Source organism: Coenobita brevimanus, chromosome 52 (genome assembly GCF_032717465.1).
Source record: "Coenobita brevimanus isolate Jiangsu-jjx chromosome 52, ASM3271746v2, whole genome shotgun sequence".
NCBI classification, from domain to species: domain Eukaryota; kingdom Metazoa; phylum Arthropoda; class Malacostraca; order Decapoda; family Coenobitidae; genus Coenobita; species Coenobita brevimanus.
This window is the reverse complement of record NC_137005.1, coordinates 9,890,871-9,911,225: the sequence shown is the minus strand read 5'-3', so window position 1 is coordinate 9,911,225 and position 20,355 is coordinate 9,890,871. Positions and strand designations below refer to the sequence as shown.

The window sequence follows — 20,355 nt, the reverse complement described above, 5'->3', positions numbered from 1 at the left end:
GTATGGTAGTCGCAGCCTGACGCCATGTAAATATGGCTGAGTTCCGTATTAGAAGTGTTGTGCAGATCCAATGTTAAGGCTTTTAGCTCTACATCAGTCAGAGTAGTACCTCCAAGGGACAATGGTAACCAAATATAAGCACAAACACATGTTGCTTTAATTGAATTATATTTTATTACATTGTCTCATCTTCACACAGGTTCATTGTGTAAGTAACAGCAGAAACAGTGTCGAGGGCAGGATCGAAGATGCGTACAATGAAGAAGATGGTTGAAAAAGTGAACCATGGCAACTTCATCCGCACTAATATCCCTGCAGGCATGGCTGTTCCAGGCCCACCCCTTGGACCTCAGCTTGGCCAGGTTAGTATTTTTTATTTTTAATATGTTTTGTTATTAATCCCTTTAGTACAATTACTGTATATAACCTCCATGAAGGAAGTTATGTTTTTCACTCTGTTTATCTGGACTAGTATGTCTCTTAGAAACATATGGGAAACTCTAGTATCAGATGGAATTGTACAAAATTTGAAGAAATGATTGAGGACTATCGGAGGAACAAGTGATTAGATATTTGGAAAAAGAAGGTGAAAGACAAGTTCTTTAGGGAGAGTGGTGCTCCCTTGATGGAGGTGTAAACTTTGTGAGTGCTCTTGTGGCAGCAGCAGTTTTGTCTTGCTGTTGCCAGACAGTTTTATTTATTCAAAGAGAACCCCTTGATCGATGGGTAAATGAAGGCTCTGGCAACTCCTTCAGCTCAAGAGGTCTTTTGTAAGCTGAATATAATTGTTTGGAGACATCAGAGTTATAACAAAAAAGACATCATTACAGTGAAAGCGTTATCATAGTTTAAGATTTTTTTGCATCTTGTGACAGAGTGACTTGGAGGCGTTTTGTCTGCGGCCACCCTTTGCGGGATTAGGACGTTGGGCTATAGATAGATAGATAGATTCCCCAAGTGCTCCTTTGTCATGTCAGAATGAATATACTGTACAGTCAAAGAAACAACAATCCTCTCTTTCTGTCTGAAGAGCACTTACATCTTACAAAATAGAGTGAAAATGCAATCTCAACTAGTGTGTTTCAGATAGTTCAGTATTTCCATTACATTTACTTCAGAGTTTTCAAAGATTCTTTTGTTCTGTCTGTACATCATTTTGGCCCTTACACTAAGGTTGTAAGGCCTAGCTATAATTTAACAACGGTATCTGGCCTTGAAATCTCTGGTTATGGTAGGGTGTGAGGTTTCCTGAAATTGGCAAATACCTATATCACATTCAGATTTCCACACACCTCCTGCTGTTGTTGTTCCTTGAGGTGCATGGAGGAGCAGTATATGTTGCATCTATGTCCCATCACCCCCTTTTCCTGGATATAGTCCTTTGTTCAGCCAGTTACAGAATGCTTTGCAATTTTGAGGAGCCGGTTCAGGCTACTCCCTGACCTCGCAGGTCCCCTTTCCCTTCCTCTTCTGCCTTAGTTGCATGATTACTTCTTGCCAATGTAATAAACAGTTTCATATGAGCCGTACCCCCCCATCCCCATCCTTCCCTTACCTCCTCACTGTCCTAACCATATGACCCAGTAAGGCTGGTTATTCCCAGGGGACAAATTGTCACTCCTCACCTCTCTCTCTCTCTCTCTCTCTCTCTCTCTCTCTCTAAACCCCTACTTCCCTCCTTTCTTCTCTCCCTCCTCCCTCCTCCATTTAGCATCTCTCTCTCTCTCTAAACCCCTACTTCCCTCCTTTCTTCTCTCCCTCCTCCCTCCCCCATTTAGCATCTCTCTCTCTCTCTCTCTCTCTCTGCTCTCATATAATGCATATATATATATATATATATATATATGTGTGTGTGTGTGTGTGTGTGTGTGTGTGTGCAGTCATTATCATGATTAATGGCCTGCTCTGTAATCTTTGGCGAAAATTGTGGCAGAAGGGTGTAGGCAAGTATGAAGGTGAACGTTAATTGGCCAGCAGGGAATTAATGACAGTTCCACATGCTGATGTCTCGAGAGGACATCCTACAGTTGTTCTCTGTAAATATATTCCAATGTGTTATTTATTTTACGATACATAAATCACAGTAAATGCATACTTTGCATTGACATTATTATTCACTTGTACAGAACCTTGAGAGAGAGAGAGACATAGAGACAGACAGCAGACTAACAGACAGACAGAGGGGGGGCTGGTCTTTCCCAGGGGACAAATGGTCACTCTTCATCTCTCTCTCTCTCTCTCTAGCATGCAGACCTAAACTTAAAAGGAGTTGCCCAGCAGAGGCCAACCGGCTTACTGCAGGTGTTCTCTTTCAGTACGTTCCAGTGTTTTATTTTTTTTATATTTCCTATTTCACAGTAAACGCATACTTTGCACTAACACTATTCACTCCAACAGAACCTTGAGAGAGAGAGAGAGAGAGAGAGAGAGAGAGAGAAAGCTGCATTTATGAAGAATCAAGATAATCTTCTCAAGTGTGTGTGTGTGTGTGTGTGTGTGTGTGTGTGTGTGTGTGTGTGTGTGTGTGTGTGTGTTCTTACCTAATTGTATCTTTACAGGAATGAGTCAAGCTCGTACTGTCCCGTGTCTTAAACCATATTTATCGTACATATCCTTAAATTTGTGAATTGTTTTGGCACACACTATTTCATTCGGTAGTGCATTTCATTGATCAATTGCTCTGTTTGGGAAACTGAATTTCCTTATGTCTTTATCACCTCTCTTCTTATGCAGTTTTTTGCAGTGTCCTCTTGCTGATGGTTCTCCATATGTTAAGTAATCATTTATGTCTATTTTCTCCTTTCCTGATATGCACTTATATAGCATTATCATGTCACCTCTTTTCCTTCTCTCCTGTAGTGTTGGTAGATTCAGTTTACAGTATTTAGTCTTTCATCGTAGCTTAGGTCCCTTAAGCTTGGTATCCATCTTGTAGCGGCCCTTTGAACTTTTTCGATCTTGTCTATATGCTTTTTGAGATGAGGACTCCAGACTACTGATGCATATTCCAGGGTTGGTCTAATGAATGATGTTATTATCCTTCTTAGCATGTCTTCATTTATGTATGTGAATGCTATTCTCATATTTGCAAGCAGTGTATACATGTTCCGTACCTTCTCGCTGATGTGGTCAGCCGGAGATAGTCTGTTATTGATAAACACACCTAGGTCTTTCTCTCTTTCTCATGTGTATAGGGTTTTATTTCCTAACTTATAATCCCAATCAGGTCTTTTTCCACTTTTACCAAACTTGATTACATGACACTTGTCCACATTGAATTCCATTTGCCATGTACTACTCCATTCATGAAGTTTATCTAATTCTTCTTGTAGCTCTTTACAAGAGTCTGTGTTAGTAATTCTCCTTTGTATTTTTGCATCATCTGCAAACATATTCAGATAGCTCTCATTTCCAGTGTTACTGTTTATATCATTTATATACACTAAAAACATGATTGGTGCCAGCACTGAACCCTGTGGTACTCCACTAGTCACTTCTTTCCATGATGAATAGTTTCCTCTTAGTACTGTCCTCATTTCTCTTTTTATGTGAAAGTCTTGCATCCAACAAAACAGTTTGCCTCGAATTCCTCCTTGATGGTACAGTTTCCATAAAAGTCTTTGGTGTGGTACTGTGTCAAAAGCTTTCTTGAAATCTAAATAGATACTGTCAACCCATCCTTCCCTTTCCTGTATTGTGTTTGTTACTCTGTCATAGTAGCTCAACAGATTAGTAACACATGATTTTCCTTTTCTGAAACCAAACTGTCTTTCTGTGTGTATTTACCTATTTGTACTTACCTATTTGTAGTATACAGGAATTGAGCAATGCTCGTGTTGTCCTGTCTCCATATCCACATTTATCAAGTCTACCTTTACACCCATGAATGTTCTTCTCATACACCAACTCTTTGTCTAAGTCGTTCCAAATATTTAAGAATATACCTAATTGTGATATACACGGAATGTACTATGCTCGTGGGTTTCCGTCGCTGTTTCTCAATAAGTCGAATTTAACTTTAAACTCGTTTAAGTTTTTAGACTGGACGATCTCTTTGTCCAGGCTATTCCATAAGTCTATACTTCTGTAAGGAAAGCTATATTTCTTGATATCCTTCAAGCAGCTTGACTTTTTCAATTTCATTCCATGTCCTCTTGTTGCTCTCTTATCCCATACAAACAGATCTTCTTTGTCAATTTTATCTACTCCCACCATGGTCCTGAACACCGCAATCATGTCTCCCCTCTTTCTCCTTTCCTCTAACGAAGGCAAATCCAGTTTTTCCAGCCTCTCTCTGTATGACAGGTCTGTCAGACTGGGGACCATCTTGGTTGCTGTTCTTTGTATTCTCTCAATCTTGTTTATATCTTTCTTTTTGTGTGGGCACCACACTACCGCTGCATATTCTAACCTGGGGCGGATCATGGCCACTATCAATTTTTTCATCATTTCCTCATCCATATAATGAAATGCTACTCTTATGTTAGTCAAGAGCTTATAAGTCTCTCCAACTATCTTGTTAATGTGCTTTTCTGGTGACAAACTATCTTGGACCAGCACTCCCAAATCTTTCTCTTCTCTCCTTTTTGTGATTAATTCATTACCCAAAAAATAATTCAGTGATGGTCTCCTGGTACTTTTACCCATTTCCAATATTTTACATTTCTTTACATTAAATTTCATTTCCCACGTCCGGCTCCAATTGTGTATCCTATCCAAATCCTCCTGCAGTATTTTACAATCCTCCTCAACCTCTATCTTCCTCAAGATCTTTACATCATCAGCAAACAGACTCGCATAACTGTTCACTCCATCTACCATATCATTTACGTAAATCAGGAACATTACTGGCGCCAACACTGAGCCTTGAGGGACTCCACTTGTTACTTCCCTCCATCCAGACATCTTTTCCTTTATTACTGTCCTCATTTGTCTGTCTCTCAAAAAGTCTCTCATCCATTCCAGAAGTTTCCCCTTTAGTCCTCCTATATATTCTAGTTTCCACATTAGTCTCTTATGAGGTACCTTGTCAAAGGCCTTCTCTAAGTCTAAGTACACACAATCCACCCAACCATCTCTCTCCTGTACCACATCAATCGCTCTTGAGTAAAAGCTCAACAAGTTTGAAACACATGACCTTCCACTTCTGAATCCAAACTGACATTCAGCCAAAATATTCATCTCTTCCAGATATTTTATCCATCTGTCTTTCAGGATTCTCTCACACAATTTTGCGACCATGCTGGTTAGAGACACTGGTCTATAATTCAGGGGTTCTTCCCTGTTTCCTCCCTTGTAAATTGGTACCACATTTGCCCTCTTCCATTCTTTTGGGACTTTCCCCTCTTCCAGTGAGCATACAATTAAGCTGTGAATTTTATCCACCAGTTGTTCTCTGCATTCCTTCAGTACCCAATTAGAAATTCCATCAGGTTCTGGGGCTTTCCTTACATCTTGAGTTTCCAGTAATTTATACACTTCCTGCACCTCCACTTTTATATCTTTCATCACCGGAACATTTCTAATCACTCCCTCCCCTTCCACAAGCTCCTTTTCTTTAGTGAAAACTGACTGGAAACGTTTGTTCATTATTTCTGCTTGCATTGCCGCATCCTTAAAGACCTCTCCATCTACTTTCAGCTTGGTGATTCCTTCCTTTTGTTTCAGTTTGCCATTAACAAATCTATAAAACAGTTTGGGTTCATCCTTGCATTTGTCAATTATACCTTTTTCAAAATTCCTTTCTTCTTCCCTACGTATTCTTGTGTATTCATTTCTTGTTCTTTTATATTCTTCCTTTGTTCTGTCGTTACCTCTCTTTCTCCAATTGTTCCACGCCTTATCTCTCTCTTTTTTGGCTATCATATACCTTCTATTAAACCACTCCTTTTTCCTGTTTTCTTTCCCTCTTACTCTTGGTACAAATTTTTCCACTCCCAAATTATAGAGGTCTAGAAAGATATCCCACTTCCTCTGTATCTCTCTTGTTTCTCTGAATTTTCTCCAATCCGCATTTTCAAAAAAGTTTCTCAATCCTGTAAAATTTGCTTTGCCAAAGTTGTATCTTCCCTGTCTATGAAGCTCGTCTCTTGGCTCGATGTTTCCTATTAACATCTGGAACTCAATGACCACGTGATCACTTTTTCCCAAAGGACAGAGATATTCCAATGATTCTATTACATCGGGTTCTTTGGTGAACAGTAAATCTAACCTTGCTGGTGTGTCCTCACCTTGAAACCGTGTCTCTTCTTTGACCCACTGCGTCATCACATTATTCATTATTATATTTAATAACATAGTACCCCACGAATCCTCGCCGCCTCCCGAGTACCATTCCTCCCAGTTCACCTCTTTACAATTAAAGTCACCCACCAAAATTATATTATTGCTTTTCTCAATTATTTTTTGCAAGTAGCTAGCCATATCTGACAACATCTCATGGTATTCGTCATCCTTCCATGCTCTCGTCTTTGGGGGAACATACACTACCGCCATATCTCTCTTAACATTCTCTCCAGTTTCTAATTTCATATATATCACTTCAGCCCTGCCTTCTCCCATTTCCACAGTATCTACATTTATGTTGTTCTTCACTGCTATCATCACTCCTCCTCCCTTTTTTCTTTTCTGTCTTTTCTCCACAGTTTGTATTTACCATCTCCCAAATGAACATCAATATCTTCTCTTAATTTGGTCTCTACAAAGCACATGACATCAGGTTCATGTTCTCTCAAGAAATCATTAATTTCGATCCTTGTCGATATGAAACCATCAACATTAGTATATATCACCTTCAAATTATTTTTGACATTATTAATACCCTCTTCTCTCCTACTCACTGTCTGTACCACTTCCTCAACTTCTGATCTTTCACAACCATCCCCCCTAGTTTCCTTCACTTCTATTTCCTTAAATACCATTTCCTTACTTTCATATCCAATACTCTCCAAAAAAAAGTATTACGTTCTTCCTCTGTCCTCTTATCATTTTTTTCCTTTACTTCTTCCTTTAATGATTTTAAAACTTCTCTTTCTTCTTCATTCAGATCTTTTCTTATTATAATATTTTCCATCCCCACCTCTTTGCTTAATTTCCAGGTCACTTAAAGTATCTCTTTTATTACACTTTCTGATGTAAACTTGACTCTCATTGGTCTTGTTTCCCCTTTCTTATAAGGCCCTATCCTCCTTACTTCCTCAATTTCTTTTACCCACTTGTCTCCTTCGGGGTCAATCTTGCCTAATATTCCTCTCACCATGTTTGTGTCTCTCTCGAGTCTTGCGAACCTAACCTTTTCTTCCTCTTCCCTGTTTCCAAATACTACCACACATCTGTTCCTTTCTACAGTTTCTCTCACTATTTTCTCTTTTTTCTTCAGTATTTTCACTACATTTTCTTCCATTTCTTTCTTGTTCATTTCCCTTTCTTCCTGGATGATCTCTCTTAAGCTGACCACTTCTTTCTGTTCTTCTTCTACGTGTGCCCACTTTGCCTTGTGTTCTTCTAATACATTACTCACCTTCTCCGTTTTATTAGTACTCTCTTCAAGTTTCCTCCTCAGTTCAACATTTTCCCTCTTCAAATTCTTAATCTCTTTATTGGCTGTTTCGTTGGACTGGATTAGACTCTGTATGGTGGTTTCCGTATTTCCTGACACATCCTTTATCACTAGATTCTCTACTTTTTTTTCGAGTTCACTAATCCTCATAATTAATGTTTTCACCAGGTCCATGACATTAGTATTAGCATCAAATCCTTGAAATTCCATTCCCTCATTGTTTACATTTTCGGCCATCTTTAACGTACCGGTAAAGTACCTAAACAGCTGTTACTGAATAAGCCACAAACATTCATGTATACTATTGCCAACAAATCTTTACATTTTTGGTAGTCTACCAACTTTCATTATTTTAAATTTAAAGAAAGACCCTAGGAGACAGGACAGACAAAATTCCTGAAACTACTCAAGGTTAGGAGCGATGCCTGGGACGACCTCTCTCTCCGGCTGTTCGTGTGTGTGTGTGTGTGTGTGTGTGTGTGTGGTGATAGCTGAGTAGCCTAGGGAAGAGGAGGGATGGGATAAACGGGATGGGGAGTGGGGAAAAAGGAGTTGTGAACGAAGAGTGATGGACAAGGTGAGGGAAAAGAGAAAATATGACATTTGCCTCACCTCACCTGTCCAGGTTTCTCTGTCCTTGACTGTACATTATAATGATTAAGGAGTAGCAAAATTCTTGAGTTTCACATGTAGTGCATTGAGTGTGAAAAGGGTTTTATAACTGATATTTGTTATGAGCTAATGGACATGGGGTTAGAAAACTTCAGTTCTTACAGCGTGTAATAAGTTTATGTGTCGATTTTAGGAAGTTAGGTAAGATAATTATGTGAGTTCTTGTGAACTGTTACTAGCCTATACAGATTAATATTGCTTGGTTGACTTGCCCCTTATTCAAGGTTACTGCACTTTGTGTTTACCATGGAAGTTATATGCAGTCACTAGCCAGAGTTCGGAGTTTGTGGATGTGGTGTCAATTCCAGTGGCATTTCTTGGGGATTTTTTTATGTTTCGTAGATATGCATTATTATAGGTCATGTGTTAATTTTGCATATGTGTTTTAGGTATACAGTAACTAACTTTGACTCTTGTTTAAAATTGCCTCACACAGCATGATAGGTGTAAGCTGTTGGTGGTCAGACACAGAATCCTCCTTTTCCTATAGGTTATGTACCGCATTATACACGGATTCACTTAATGAGCAGATTTCCATAAACGTAACGACAGTACAAGTATACCCTGCTATACGATCCCTCTTTATGCAATACCCTGCCTTAGCGATGTAAAAAAATTAACATCCTCCCCTGCCTAGCGATGGCCAGTCCCAGGGCATGTGATTTTTAAAATAATCTATTTTGATGATATTTTAGACAAATTTTGTGTTTAGGTTGTTTTGACTTAGATTAATGTGTTTTAGTCATAGGTGGGGTGAACACTGTCATTTTTGGGTACAGTTTACTAAGTTTGATTTTTTTCCAGACAATTCTTATGATTTTCAGATTTTATTTATAGGTTTAGGTGAGTTACAAACTGCTTTTAGGCTTAGTTTAGCTTGTTTTAAAGCTGTTTGGGGGTATAGATGAGCAAGAAACTCGTCATTGGACTCATTTTGGCGAGTTTTGGTCTTCGTTGGGGGGAGGGGGGAATCCAAAGGCTCCCAAATGCATCCCTATACTTTCTGTGTCATAATGTACACCTTTAACGATGCCCCGACTCAACAGTGGGTTTTCCCAAATGCATCTCATTGTTATAGTGGGAATGACCTGTACTTGCAACATTTTGTACTGTATGAATTTTAATTATATTGGTACTATGCAGTATGTATGTAAATTTATAAAGGTATTAATCCCAAGCTTGTATTATTTAATCATTGTTTTTGTAAAGAAACTACAATTTTGTATCATTCAGCTAATTTCCAAGGTGCTTACATTTTGTACTTTTGCCAACTTGGCCCAGCCTGTTATACATGTTTTCTTTTACAGCATGGGATAAACATAGCATCATTCTGCAAAGACTTCAATGCATGCACTGCCAACTATATAGACGGTGTTCCTCTCCATTGTAGGATAACTGTGAAGTCTGATAGATCGTATGACCTGGTTATTCATAACCCACCAGCAACATTCTTTCTCAAACAGGCAGCTGGTGTCCAGAGGGGAGCCATGGAACCTGGTAAGTCTACGTGATTCTTTTATAGTTCATTTTTGAGTGAGATTTCAGGTGATTCCATGTTTGATTGTACTAATATGTAGTGTTTGGTGGGTTACCTGTATAGACTAATTTCTGGAGTTGATCCCAATGCTCGTGGTGGGGCAGTAAAGAATTGGATGAAGGATGAATGGATCCTGCACACTTCTGTGTAGCTTGGGAGAATTCAGAGCTATTTGAATTTTCATGTATACTACTGTGAAACTTGGAAGAAACTGGGCTTAAGGGAAATCTACAAAAGCCAGACTTAATGAATGTGTAAATTTATTTGGGGTGAGGCCTCAGAGGACGATTCAAACTTCAGTCATTTCAGTCCTTATTAATATCAGATCTTTACGGTGCATTGCTGCATATGCAAGAAGTGCTGTATGTGAAGCCTAAGAAGTGCTGTAAATGAAGCCTTCTCTCTCCCATTTTTAGACACAAAGTAAAACTATGTCTGCGAGAGGAAGTTGCAAGAGGTGAATGTTAATACAGTAACTAATATGCGGCGATAATTTACATGATCTTGAACTCCTGGATTTGACATCAGAACCCATTTCTACCCAGCTTTTTCCAACAAAAGTAAACCAATTGATTCAGTATATTTTCAGGGTCTTGAAAATAATTCTAGAAAGACTGTGATGTAGAGGAAAGGAAACTAAAACCTAGAATAAAAAAAAATAAAAAAATAAGGCTGTAAAAAGGGAGCAGGATAAGTAGACATAGAGTACAGTACATGTAGCTGGAATACTTTTGTTTATTTCCTTACTGTTCGTTAATGCAAAACAGATATATGTTTAGCAATAAATCATTGAATCATCCTCCCCCCTACTGTGTTCAGTATCTCCCAGTACCTCTTCGGTAATAACCTTCATCTCATACATCAGGATTTTCTAGCCTTGTTGGAAATTCCAGCAGCATCATGGGAAGTACTAGGAGTTCTTCTTGGTGGTAATCCAAGCACAAAAACAAGTTACAAAAAGACAAATAATGCTACTTGGCATAGAAAATCACAAGATGCCACACATATTTGCTAATGCCAACCCTCCTAAAGAATTCACGAGGCAAGGCATTGAAAAATCTGTCAGGTCTGTGACATACAAGCTGGTACTTTAACCCATCAACATTTTTTTTTTTTTGGGGGGGGGGGATCTACATGGTTTTATTAAATATGGGAGAGAACTAGAACTAGTAGGGGTAAGATGTAGCCTTCAGTAATTCTGTGACAAAGCAGGTCTCCTGTCGTGATGAAGCTCATTTGGTTGTAGCCTGAATAAAATAAAAAGTACATCATTACGGTGGGGGACTTTGAGACAGTTTTGTTGAATAAGTTTTTCATTAAGATAATTCCCTGTGGTTTTTTATAAGTGTAGCTAAAATGTTTGTCACTCATAATTGCTCACTGAGAAGCATTATGTGAAGGTTTAAACTCTTAAACAGCTTGGGCCTTTTAGGGTCTCTATAGAGGTAATAAAGGATAGGCTGCTGTGATTGTTACTCTAAGTCTAGCCAAAAGAGAAAGAGAGGATGAAATATTGCCATTTGGGAGTATTTACCAGTTGTGAATGCTTGTTTTAGTGTAGTATGTTGTCCTATATCTACTGTAAATCCTTGGAAGAGGTAGGTGGTAGTTCATGTTGTTGTTGTTGTTTTGCTGGATGAAACCTGTGATTCAGTCTTGAGGTTGATGATGGTATTTTGTCTGCAGGTATTGAAACATGTGGGAAGGTTACACTGAAACATATTTATGAAATACCAAAAACTAAAAGTCATGACCCACCATTACAGCTAACTCCTCTCAAGCAGATATGTGAGATAGTGATTGGGATAGCTCATTCATGTGGAATTGAGGTAAGTTTTCCACATCGGTTTTGTTTTTCTGAATAAAATCTTTGATATCATTACCCTGAAAGTAAATAAATATTATGTGTGGGAAATTTGAGGAATGTTAAATTATAATGTTCATTCATTCATTCATTGCCAGACGCCATGTATCTTAAACGGGGTGGCCGAGGGCTTAGAGTTAATTGTTTTACAGGGAGGGGCACTAATCCTCCACCAACCCCACTTGACACGTAGGGAGAACGCCAACAGCATCTGGTGTTCCCAGGCGGTCACCCATCCAAGTACTAACCAGACCCAACGTTGCTTTACTTCGCTGATTGGACGGGAAGCAGTGTACTCAACTTATAATGTACTTTTTGATAATTATGCACAAGCCTTCAATAGATATACTTTTTTTTTTTTCCTAAATAATTTTTTGTAAGGAGAAAGAAATGTTTCAGAACCGTGCAAATAGCCACACAGCAACATCAGTGCACTGATTTATAGTTACCTCAGTGCGGACTAGTGATTATAAATGCTCAGAAATGTACAAGAAGTATGGTATATCAGAACTTGTCAGTGACCTTTAGTGTCAGAGAACACCATTATTTATTTATTTATTCTTTCCTCGTTCTTCTGCTTACAGGTGACTTTACGCTCCCTCTTCTGTCTTTCATTCCTTCATTCTTTCCTCTTCCTTCTGCCTATGGGTGACTCTGCACTGAGTGACAAGCCAAATGGCTTCCTGTACACCAGGAAACCATTTACTATGCTGGGTGGTAACCATATATCCAAATTTTGGCGCCTGGTGGTTTAGTGGGTAATTATTGTGCTCCAATCGGATTGAGCCGGTGAAAGTTTATATCCAAGGGGTGGTTGGGGTTTATTGCTCATGTAATGCCACTCAGGATGAGTGAGGTTGGTCACTCTCATCTTAAATGTCAGGACCAATTGCCTAGCCCCAGGCTCCTACGCTCCACATGGGGCAACGTAGGATTGGATGATGGATGGATGGATGGATTTATTTTTTTAATATCTTCAGCAAGAATGTTCTGTAGTATAATTATTTCTTAACTTTTATTGCTCTCATCATCAACATCATTATTCTGCTTGTTTATTTCCCACCCTGTGGGTGGGCTGAAGTAAGGAAAAAAAAAAAATAAAAAAAGATCATGATAGCAGGAGAACCAGTCAACAGCATGCAGCAGTTAACATTAATTTATAAGAGTCCTGTGTGCTCTCAGCTGAACTATTGCACACCCTTGTGGAATGGATGTGGAGAGGTTGCACTAAAACAACTAGACAAAATCTAGAACAAAGCCATTAGTATTATTAATAACCCTGCAGTTACAAATGAATTACATCCCCAACAAGCAAAAAGGAATGTTGCCTCCCATGCATTATTTTATAGATACTTTCATGGCAAATGCTCAGACGAAGCTGCATCCATTGTGCCATCTCTCCATGCCTTCCCCCGTGCTACTTGGGCATCTGGTAATGCTCATGACTGGAATGTCACACAACCATATTGCAGAACTTCTCCCTGTCAGAAACCTTTTATTTCCCGAACTGCATCTCTGGAATTCGCATCTCCAGAGTCGTTTCCCCCAAACTTCAACCCAGAGCTGTTAAAGTCCAACTGTTACAGATTTTTTTATGACTGGAGGACATCAGTAATCTCGTGTATGGCTTATTTATTTATATATATATATATATATATATATATATATATATATATATATATATTTATATATATATATATATATATATATATATTTTTCCTTTTTCTGTTCTATTATTAAAAAGAAAATAATTAAGTGGGCCACAGACTTATTTGCTTGCCATTCAAGCTCCCAGAATGCCCTTTCCACCTCATAGGCACATCTTTCACACATAACGTCAGTTACCTATCAGACAAAGTCAGTTCGATGGTTGTCAAGTTAAAAATGGGATGCCAAACCCTTGTCATGGACTTCTCTGTATAGAATTTATCCAGCCTGGTGGATCCCTTGTCAATTCTCTCGCCTCATGAGCCTCCATATCTGTCTTTCTCGTATACTATTTTTTCTTACCGTATGAATATAAATAAACTGCCAGATATCTGGCCAGATAATCATGATACCTGGTCAGATACTTGAAATAAAAAAAAAGTGCTGGACATGCCACAGAACTGGATAGGAACCAGATATTGGGCACATCCCTGGTTGAGAGTGGACTTTAAGTATCTGTAAATGCAATGAGAGGAACGACATGGTGAGGCAAGCAGTGAATTGGTAGAAAAAGGTATGCAGCTTAGATGTAAATTGTAAATGAGAAGAATAGAGGCTGTCCAGTCTATTTGAAACCTGAGCCTGTCCAAGAGGTTGCATAATGTAAGACTCAGAATTATGAACACATTGCTAGGTGTAGCAGTGAATTACTGTATACTTACCGTAATATTAAAGAAATAGGTAGGCTGTTATCTTAGTAGTGTTACAAGTAAAAAAAAAAAAAAAAAAAAAAAATATCACCTAATGCTACACAATATTCGTACAAAAATTAATCCAGATAATGTTAAATGTAGCAAAAACATTGCCATATGAGTAAGTGAGGTGTGAGTAGGGAGAACTGAGAATCCCTTTAGATAGCCTACAACTCTTTTTACTTGTAGTTTCTTAAGAAGTCTGGTAAATGGATGCTGACTATAGTGGCTGGTTGTCTGCAATTGCCTGCAGGATTGAATGAGCGGCCTGGAAGTCTAAGGCAAAGGAGAACTTAAGTAAGACAGTTCAAGGACTGACCAGTTGTGTTTAGAGGACAGAGAATACAGTGTAGATAGTGTGCATGTGATGTCACTGAACAACAACAAACCACGCTAAATATGGCACTTCGTACTAAGAAAAATGTGGATGAAATGGTGAGTGCCTCTTTATAGCAACAGAGGAAGCAAAGCGTTGTTTTCGTTCATTGATTTTCATTTGAAAGGAAGAGAAGAAAAATCACAGAAGTTTCTGAATATGAAAAAAGAAGAGGCCTGTGCAGCAAAAAATAAAAGGTAGTTCTATTGGTTGCATAATTTGGCAATTTAGGCCCACGGATTGAGTGACCCATGCTTTGCTGAGCCTTGTCTAGGGAACAGTCTGTCACTATTTATATTGCTTGTTATTAAGTGTTATTAAAGACAGGGATTTTATTAATAATTTGTCATGTTTTCATCAGTTATTGAAAATTTTTCACATAGGCAGTGTGCAATTTTTTAGCAACTACTTATTGTAGATTGCAAATAAAGTAGCTTTGCAGGAGGACCGTGCTGAATGATGACTGTAGTAAACTCTATCAGGTTTCTGGGCCAGGCACATTATGTCTGTGCTAGAGTCAGCCACTCTCATGCTGACCCACATCTTCGCGGTGTGATATTTTTCTTTGATCCCTCTGTGTAAATACACTTTTCATGATAGAATGTTGGTAGTGGTGTCATTTTAAAGCTGAATAGTTGTCCTTTATCGTAGTATGTTCAAAAAAGGAGAACAAAGAAAATAAAAGGTCAAAATGACGAGTTGAAATTAGGCAAAAACTTAAAGTTTTATACCTTGCCCTAGAAAAATGTTTGGCAAAAAATAATTAATAAAGATACGTAAATATGGTGTAAAAGGATGCAGACTACAATAAATTACCTTTACAGTGATATATACATTATGGTAATTTTTGCATTTCATTGTACGGTAAAGCGAAAGGAAAGAGATGCGTAATATTATTTTAGTCTCAGCTGCGTATTCGTTTAGCAATGTTTTTCTTTGATTGGTCAGTGTAAATACACTTTTTATGATAGGATTCTGGTTGTGGTGTTATTTTGAAGCAGAATAGTTGTACTTAACTGTAGTATGCTTAAAAAAGGAAAACAAAGAAAATAAAAAGTTAAAGCGATGAGTTGAATTAAGGCAAAAGCCAAAAATTTTATACCTCGCTGTAGAATAATATTCACCAAGAATAAAGTGATAAAGAAACAAAGCCATGAGTCAGACCAGCTGTGCAGTACCCACCACACATAGAGCAACCATTCTGTGACGTCATATTCAAGCCTCTTTGTTATGACGCATAAATGCGATTGATGGTGAATATTTTACAAGAGTTTCTTAAAATGATGATCAAAAGCGTCATTGGAATCTCTGAGGTTGGATTTTAAATGATGAATACAATCATCATCAGAATATCAAAGAGTTAAGAATTAATTTATTTTCTTGTAATTTTCTTTAGCAGTCTTACTTGAGTTGCCTTAAAACTATATAGCCTAATATGTTAGGAAATTCAAGGTACGATACAGGAGTATGATTTTAATAAGAAATTTTGCCCCGGAATCTCCCTTGTACAGTATGACATAGCCTATTTCATTGTGTTTTTTCCATGTATCCTGCCATAGTTTCTGCTGACAAGGCATTTGGAATGTACTTTAATAATTTTATATCATCAGTAATGTGTATAGCAATATAAAAAAATATGAAAACTAAGTGATCATGTCATATATATTGCATTGTTTGTAAAGGCTCCAGCATGTGTGCATACGTTGGTCTTGGACACTTAGTGATGGACCTTCATGCTGCTTGTTTGCGCTGTTAGTGCTTAATTTATGCTGTTAGTATAGTGTCCCTATGTGTGCATCAGGTGAGTACACATCCAGCAGGAGACTAGGTTTGCAGGAGGCTGGGCATGGTGGCATCAGTATACCTGTCTGTAGGTTAACTCTGGCATTCAGGAGTTGCACAGAAAAGAAGTGAGAGCATGTTTCTAGATAGATTCTATGTAGCCATCACAGTAGGGGAGGGATTCAAGCAGAGAGTTCCAAAAGAGTGGCCACTGAATTTGCAATAATACAAGAAGAAAGGTATAATACTGCAGTGAAGGGGGGGGGGGGAAGCTTGGAGTCAGTAAGAGAATGGGAGTTGATGAGATGAAAAGCCTTGACTCAACCCTATTTAGAATAGTTGTTAATGCTTTGCATCTGTCATTGTCTTTATCCATCCATCCATCCATCATCCAGTCCTACGGTGCCCTGTGAGGAGCATAGGAGCCCGGGGCTAGGCAAGTTGGTCCTGACATTTAAGATAAGAGTGACCAGCCTCACTCATCCCTGAGTGGCATTACGTGAGCAATAAACCCCAACTACCACTTGGATATAAACTTTCACCGTCTCAATCCAATTGGAGCGCTGCAAGTACTGACTAAACCTCCAGGTACCATAATTTGGATGTATGTTACCACCCAGCATAGGGAATGGTTTTCTGGTGTACAGGAAACCATTCGGCTTGCCACTCAGTGTAGAGTCACCCATAGGCAGAAGGAACAGGAAAGAATTAAGGGAAGAAAATCAAAAGAGGGAGCTTAAAGTTGCCCGTAGGCAGAAGGACGAGGAAAGAATGAAGTAAAGAAAGACAGAAGAGGGAGGAAGGAAGGAAAGGAGGGAGAAGAGGAAAAGGCAGACACCCGAGAGCAGCACTACATCGAGTGAGTGGATGGTGAGTGCCTCTACCTACCACAAATTGTCCTTATCAGTTTTTCAAAATAATCTTTCCTTCTGACCCATATTTCTCTTTCATTTTTAAGCACAGACAATGTCAAGGATTCTGTAGTAGACACATCATGAAAAAAATGGAATCACAAAGCTGACAGTGTCACAGGTGACTGATAAAACAAAACCATACTAACAGTTCTTTTTCTCTTCAGGTAATAAGAGAGTTAGATCCTGAAGAATATGGAGAATTCCTTGAAGAACGTAAGTTGGTGATTGAGGAGCAGCTTAAAGAATTACAGGAGAAGAAAGAAGCTAAGTTACTTAGAAAATAATGGAATAGTGAATAACTACTCGTGTAAATAATGATAGACAGTAATGCCTGACAGTGTTGCTTTTGTTAGGTCTGTTCATTGATTTAAATACTGATAGAAATTTCAGTATTCCAAAACCGTATACCTGAATTGTGTATACTGGATATATAAAATATGCTAAAAGGTAAGTACAATGTTTGTATAGTAAAATTTTTTGTCATAGAGTAAGTTGGGGTGGAATGTGGGGGTACTCACCATCCGCATACTCGATGTAATGTTGCTGTCAGGTGACAACACTGAGTGACAAGCCGATTTGTTTCATGTAAAGTAGGAAGCAGGTTATTAAATTAGGTGGTAATCATATGCAGGTAACTGACAGATACCTGGTGGTCTAGCAGGTTAAAGCACTCCAAGGAGATATGGCCCATAAAGGGTTTAAATCCAAGGGATGTTGGGTCAGTTATTCACATAATGCCACTCAGAATCAAGCGGTTGGTCATAATTGCCTAACTTGTTTGTACTGAGTAACCTATCCCCAGGCCTCTATACTTCTGGTAGAGAAATAAAGGTACACCACTATGTAATGCCTTATGATTATTTCATCCTTTGACTGCTAGGGCTTCTCGTATTTGACCAAAATTGTCTGGTCATTACCCAGAGATGATTAGCTTTGTACTGATAGCAAAGAAAAGGGTACATGAGATCATTTCTGAAGTACTTGACTGCTAGGATTTCTCTCGGTTGAACAAAATCTTTTTGTTTTATCTATATCTATCTATATACCCAGGCTGCTTCCTCCAAGAAAAGGGAGGTAGCCGAGACAGGACGACACACTCCCCATTTACTCATCCATTCAAACACATTCATTCGCATCTTAGCCCCAAAGGGGAGAACGGACAGATCCTCACCACACCACACCGCACAAGGGTCAACTGCGCAATGCAATCAGTGACATCAGCAGCAGGGCCCGACAGCAGAACTGGTTTACCCCTGCCACATCATAAGAGACCCATCCCCTTACCCGCACCTGACCTGACTAGCTGATCAGACCAAATGCGGGAGAATATCCCCTCAGGGCTGCGTCATCATTTATTCATTCACAATTTCTCTCCATTTATTTCTGTCACGCACAGCCACTCTTCCTTGCTCAACAGACATTCCTCTCGCATCCAGTGCTCTCTTCACACTGTCCATCCATCCTATTCGTGGTCTTCCTCTCAGCCTTACACCTCTCACATCAGATCTAGTTATCTTTTTCACCAATCGCTCATTATCCATTCTCTCCATATGCCCAAACCATCGCAACACCCTCTGCTCAACTCTACCAACCATCTCCCGAACAACTCCAGTTCTCCTTCTCACTTCATCATTTCACACTCGATCCATACGCGTCACTCCACACATACTCCTCAGACACCTCATTTCCATTACATTCAAACTTTTCCTCTCTGCTACACCTATATTCCATGTTTCAGCCCCATATAACGCAGTCGGTACCACAACACCCTCATACAGCCTTCTCTTTACATCCATTCTAAGCGAACGACATCTAAACACTTTTTTCATTCCTCCCAGCACCTTTCCTACTTCATTTATTCTAAACTTCACTTCTTTATCTATTCTTCCATCCACAGCAACATGTGACCCTAGATATTTAAAACACCCTACCTCCTCAAGCAACTCGCCATTCAAAACTATATTCATCCCCCTACCATCTACCACCCTCGTACACCTCATCACTTTACTCTTATTCTCATTTACTTTCAGTTTCCTCCTTTCACACACCCTTCCAAACTCCTCTACCAACTGTCTCAATCTCTCCTCTGAATCAGCCACCAGTGCAGTATCATCTGCAAACAGCAGCTGCTTCAGATTCCACTCTCCACCATCAACATTCACCAGACTCAGACCTCCACCTAAAACTCTTGCATTCACTTCCCTTACAACACCATCCATGTAAATATTAAACAACCAAGGCGACATCACACATCCCTGTTGCAGCCCCACTCTCACAGGAAACCAATCACTCACAGCATTTCCCTCTCTTACACATGCTCTACCATTTACATAAAAACTTTTCACCCCTTTTAATTACCTACCATGAAGTCCATACAATCTTAAAACAGTCCACAAAGCCTCCCTATCAATTCTATGATACGCTTTCTCTAAATCCATAAATGCCCAAAACACATCCTTGCCTTTCGCTAAATACTTTTCACACACTTGTCTCACAGCAAACACCTGATCCACGCATCCCCTCCCTCTCCTAAAGTCACACTGCTCATCACCAATCACTCCCTCTGTACCCTCTCTAACTCTCAAGTTACACAAAGTGCAGTGAAAAAAACATTTTACCCCCCCCCCCTCATATGCAATACTTGTATCCTCAAGATGCACTACCATCCTACCCCATCCATATTCTTTGTTCGTCTTTCTTTTTTTTTATAGAATAATGACTTAAGCCTCTCCAGCCAACCTGTAAGGCCCATCTTTCATGGAAAAACTTGCATTAACAGATCTGATTTCTGGCACACTCCTTCACAGTGACTGACTTACTTTTAATATATTGCACCAAGTTGTCCTTCATGGCAACCTAACAGCAAGAAATCGGCCAAATGGCCATGGCCCAGCAGTCCATTGGCTGGACAGTGGGTGGGTTCCATGTGCATGAAATGTCCTGTGAGTTACACTTCATATTAATGAACCTGACTATGAATGTAGATAAAAAAGTAAGGGTAACCCAGCAATAGCTAAGAAAATAGCATCAGTTACTACAAACTCGCTCACCAAAAATCAAGCTGAAAATTTGAGTAGAGAAAAAAATTACTATGTATCTGTAACAAGTTCTCACAGAATAACAAGGTATCCTATAAAAGAATGTTATTACTCCCCAGGAATGTCCATGAATGATTATGTATCTGTTTGAAGCACTGAAACAAGTCAGAAGGCCACAAAAACTGAACCATCATGAAAATTGATAATGCTCTAAG

The 20,355-nt window shown here is 39.0% G+C and overlaps 1 protein-coding gene across 1 annotated transcript; it reads left to right on the top strand.

The window, feature by feature from the left end:
* Positions 1-247: 247 nt before the first annotated feature.
* LOC145400400 (large ribosomal subunit protein uL11m-like) lies at positions 248-17,537 on the top strand. Its single transcript, XM_080272917.1, has 4 exons — positions 248-362; positions 9,538-9,727; positions 11,454-11,596; positions 17,267-17,537. The coding sequence occupies exons 1-4, from the start codon at positions 249-251 to the stop codon at positions 17,384-17,386; spliced, it is 567 nt and encodes a 188-aa protein (XP_080129043.1). The 5' UTR covers position 248; the 3' UTR covers positions 17,387-17,537.
* Positions 17,538-20,355: the final 2,818 nt, after the last annotated feature.

What these genes read in the sequence shown, in the direction of transcription:
- LOC145400400 (XM_080272917.1), top strand. Translation starts at nt 249, where the DNA reads ATGCGTACAATGAAGAAGATGGTTGAAAAAGTGAACCATGGCAACTTC. An exon ending in TTGGACCTCAGCTTGGCCAG is followed by an intron (nt 363 to 9,537) that starts GTTAGTATTTTT and finishes TTTCTTTTACAG; the next exon opens with CATGGGATAAACATAGCATC. An exon ending in CTCATTCATGTGGAATTGAG is followed by an intron (nt 11,597 to 17,266) that starts GTAAGTTTTCCA and finishes TTTTCTCTTCAG; the next exon opens with GTAATAAGAGAGTTAGATCC.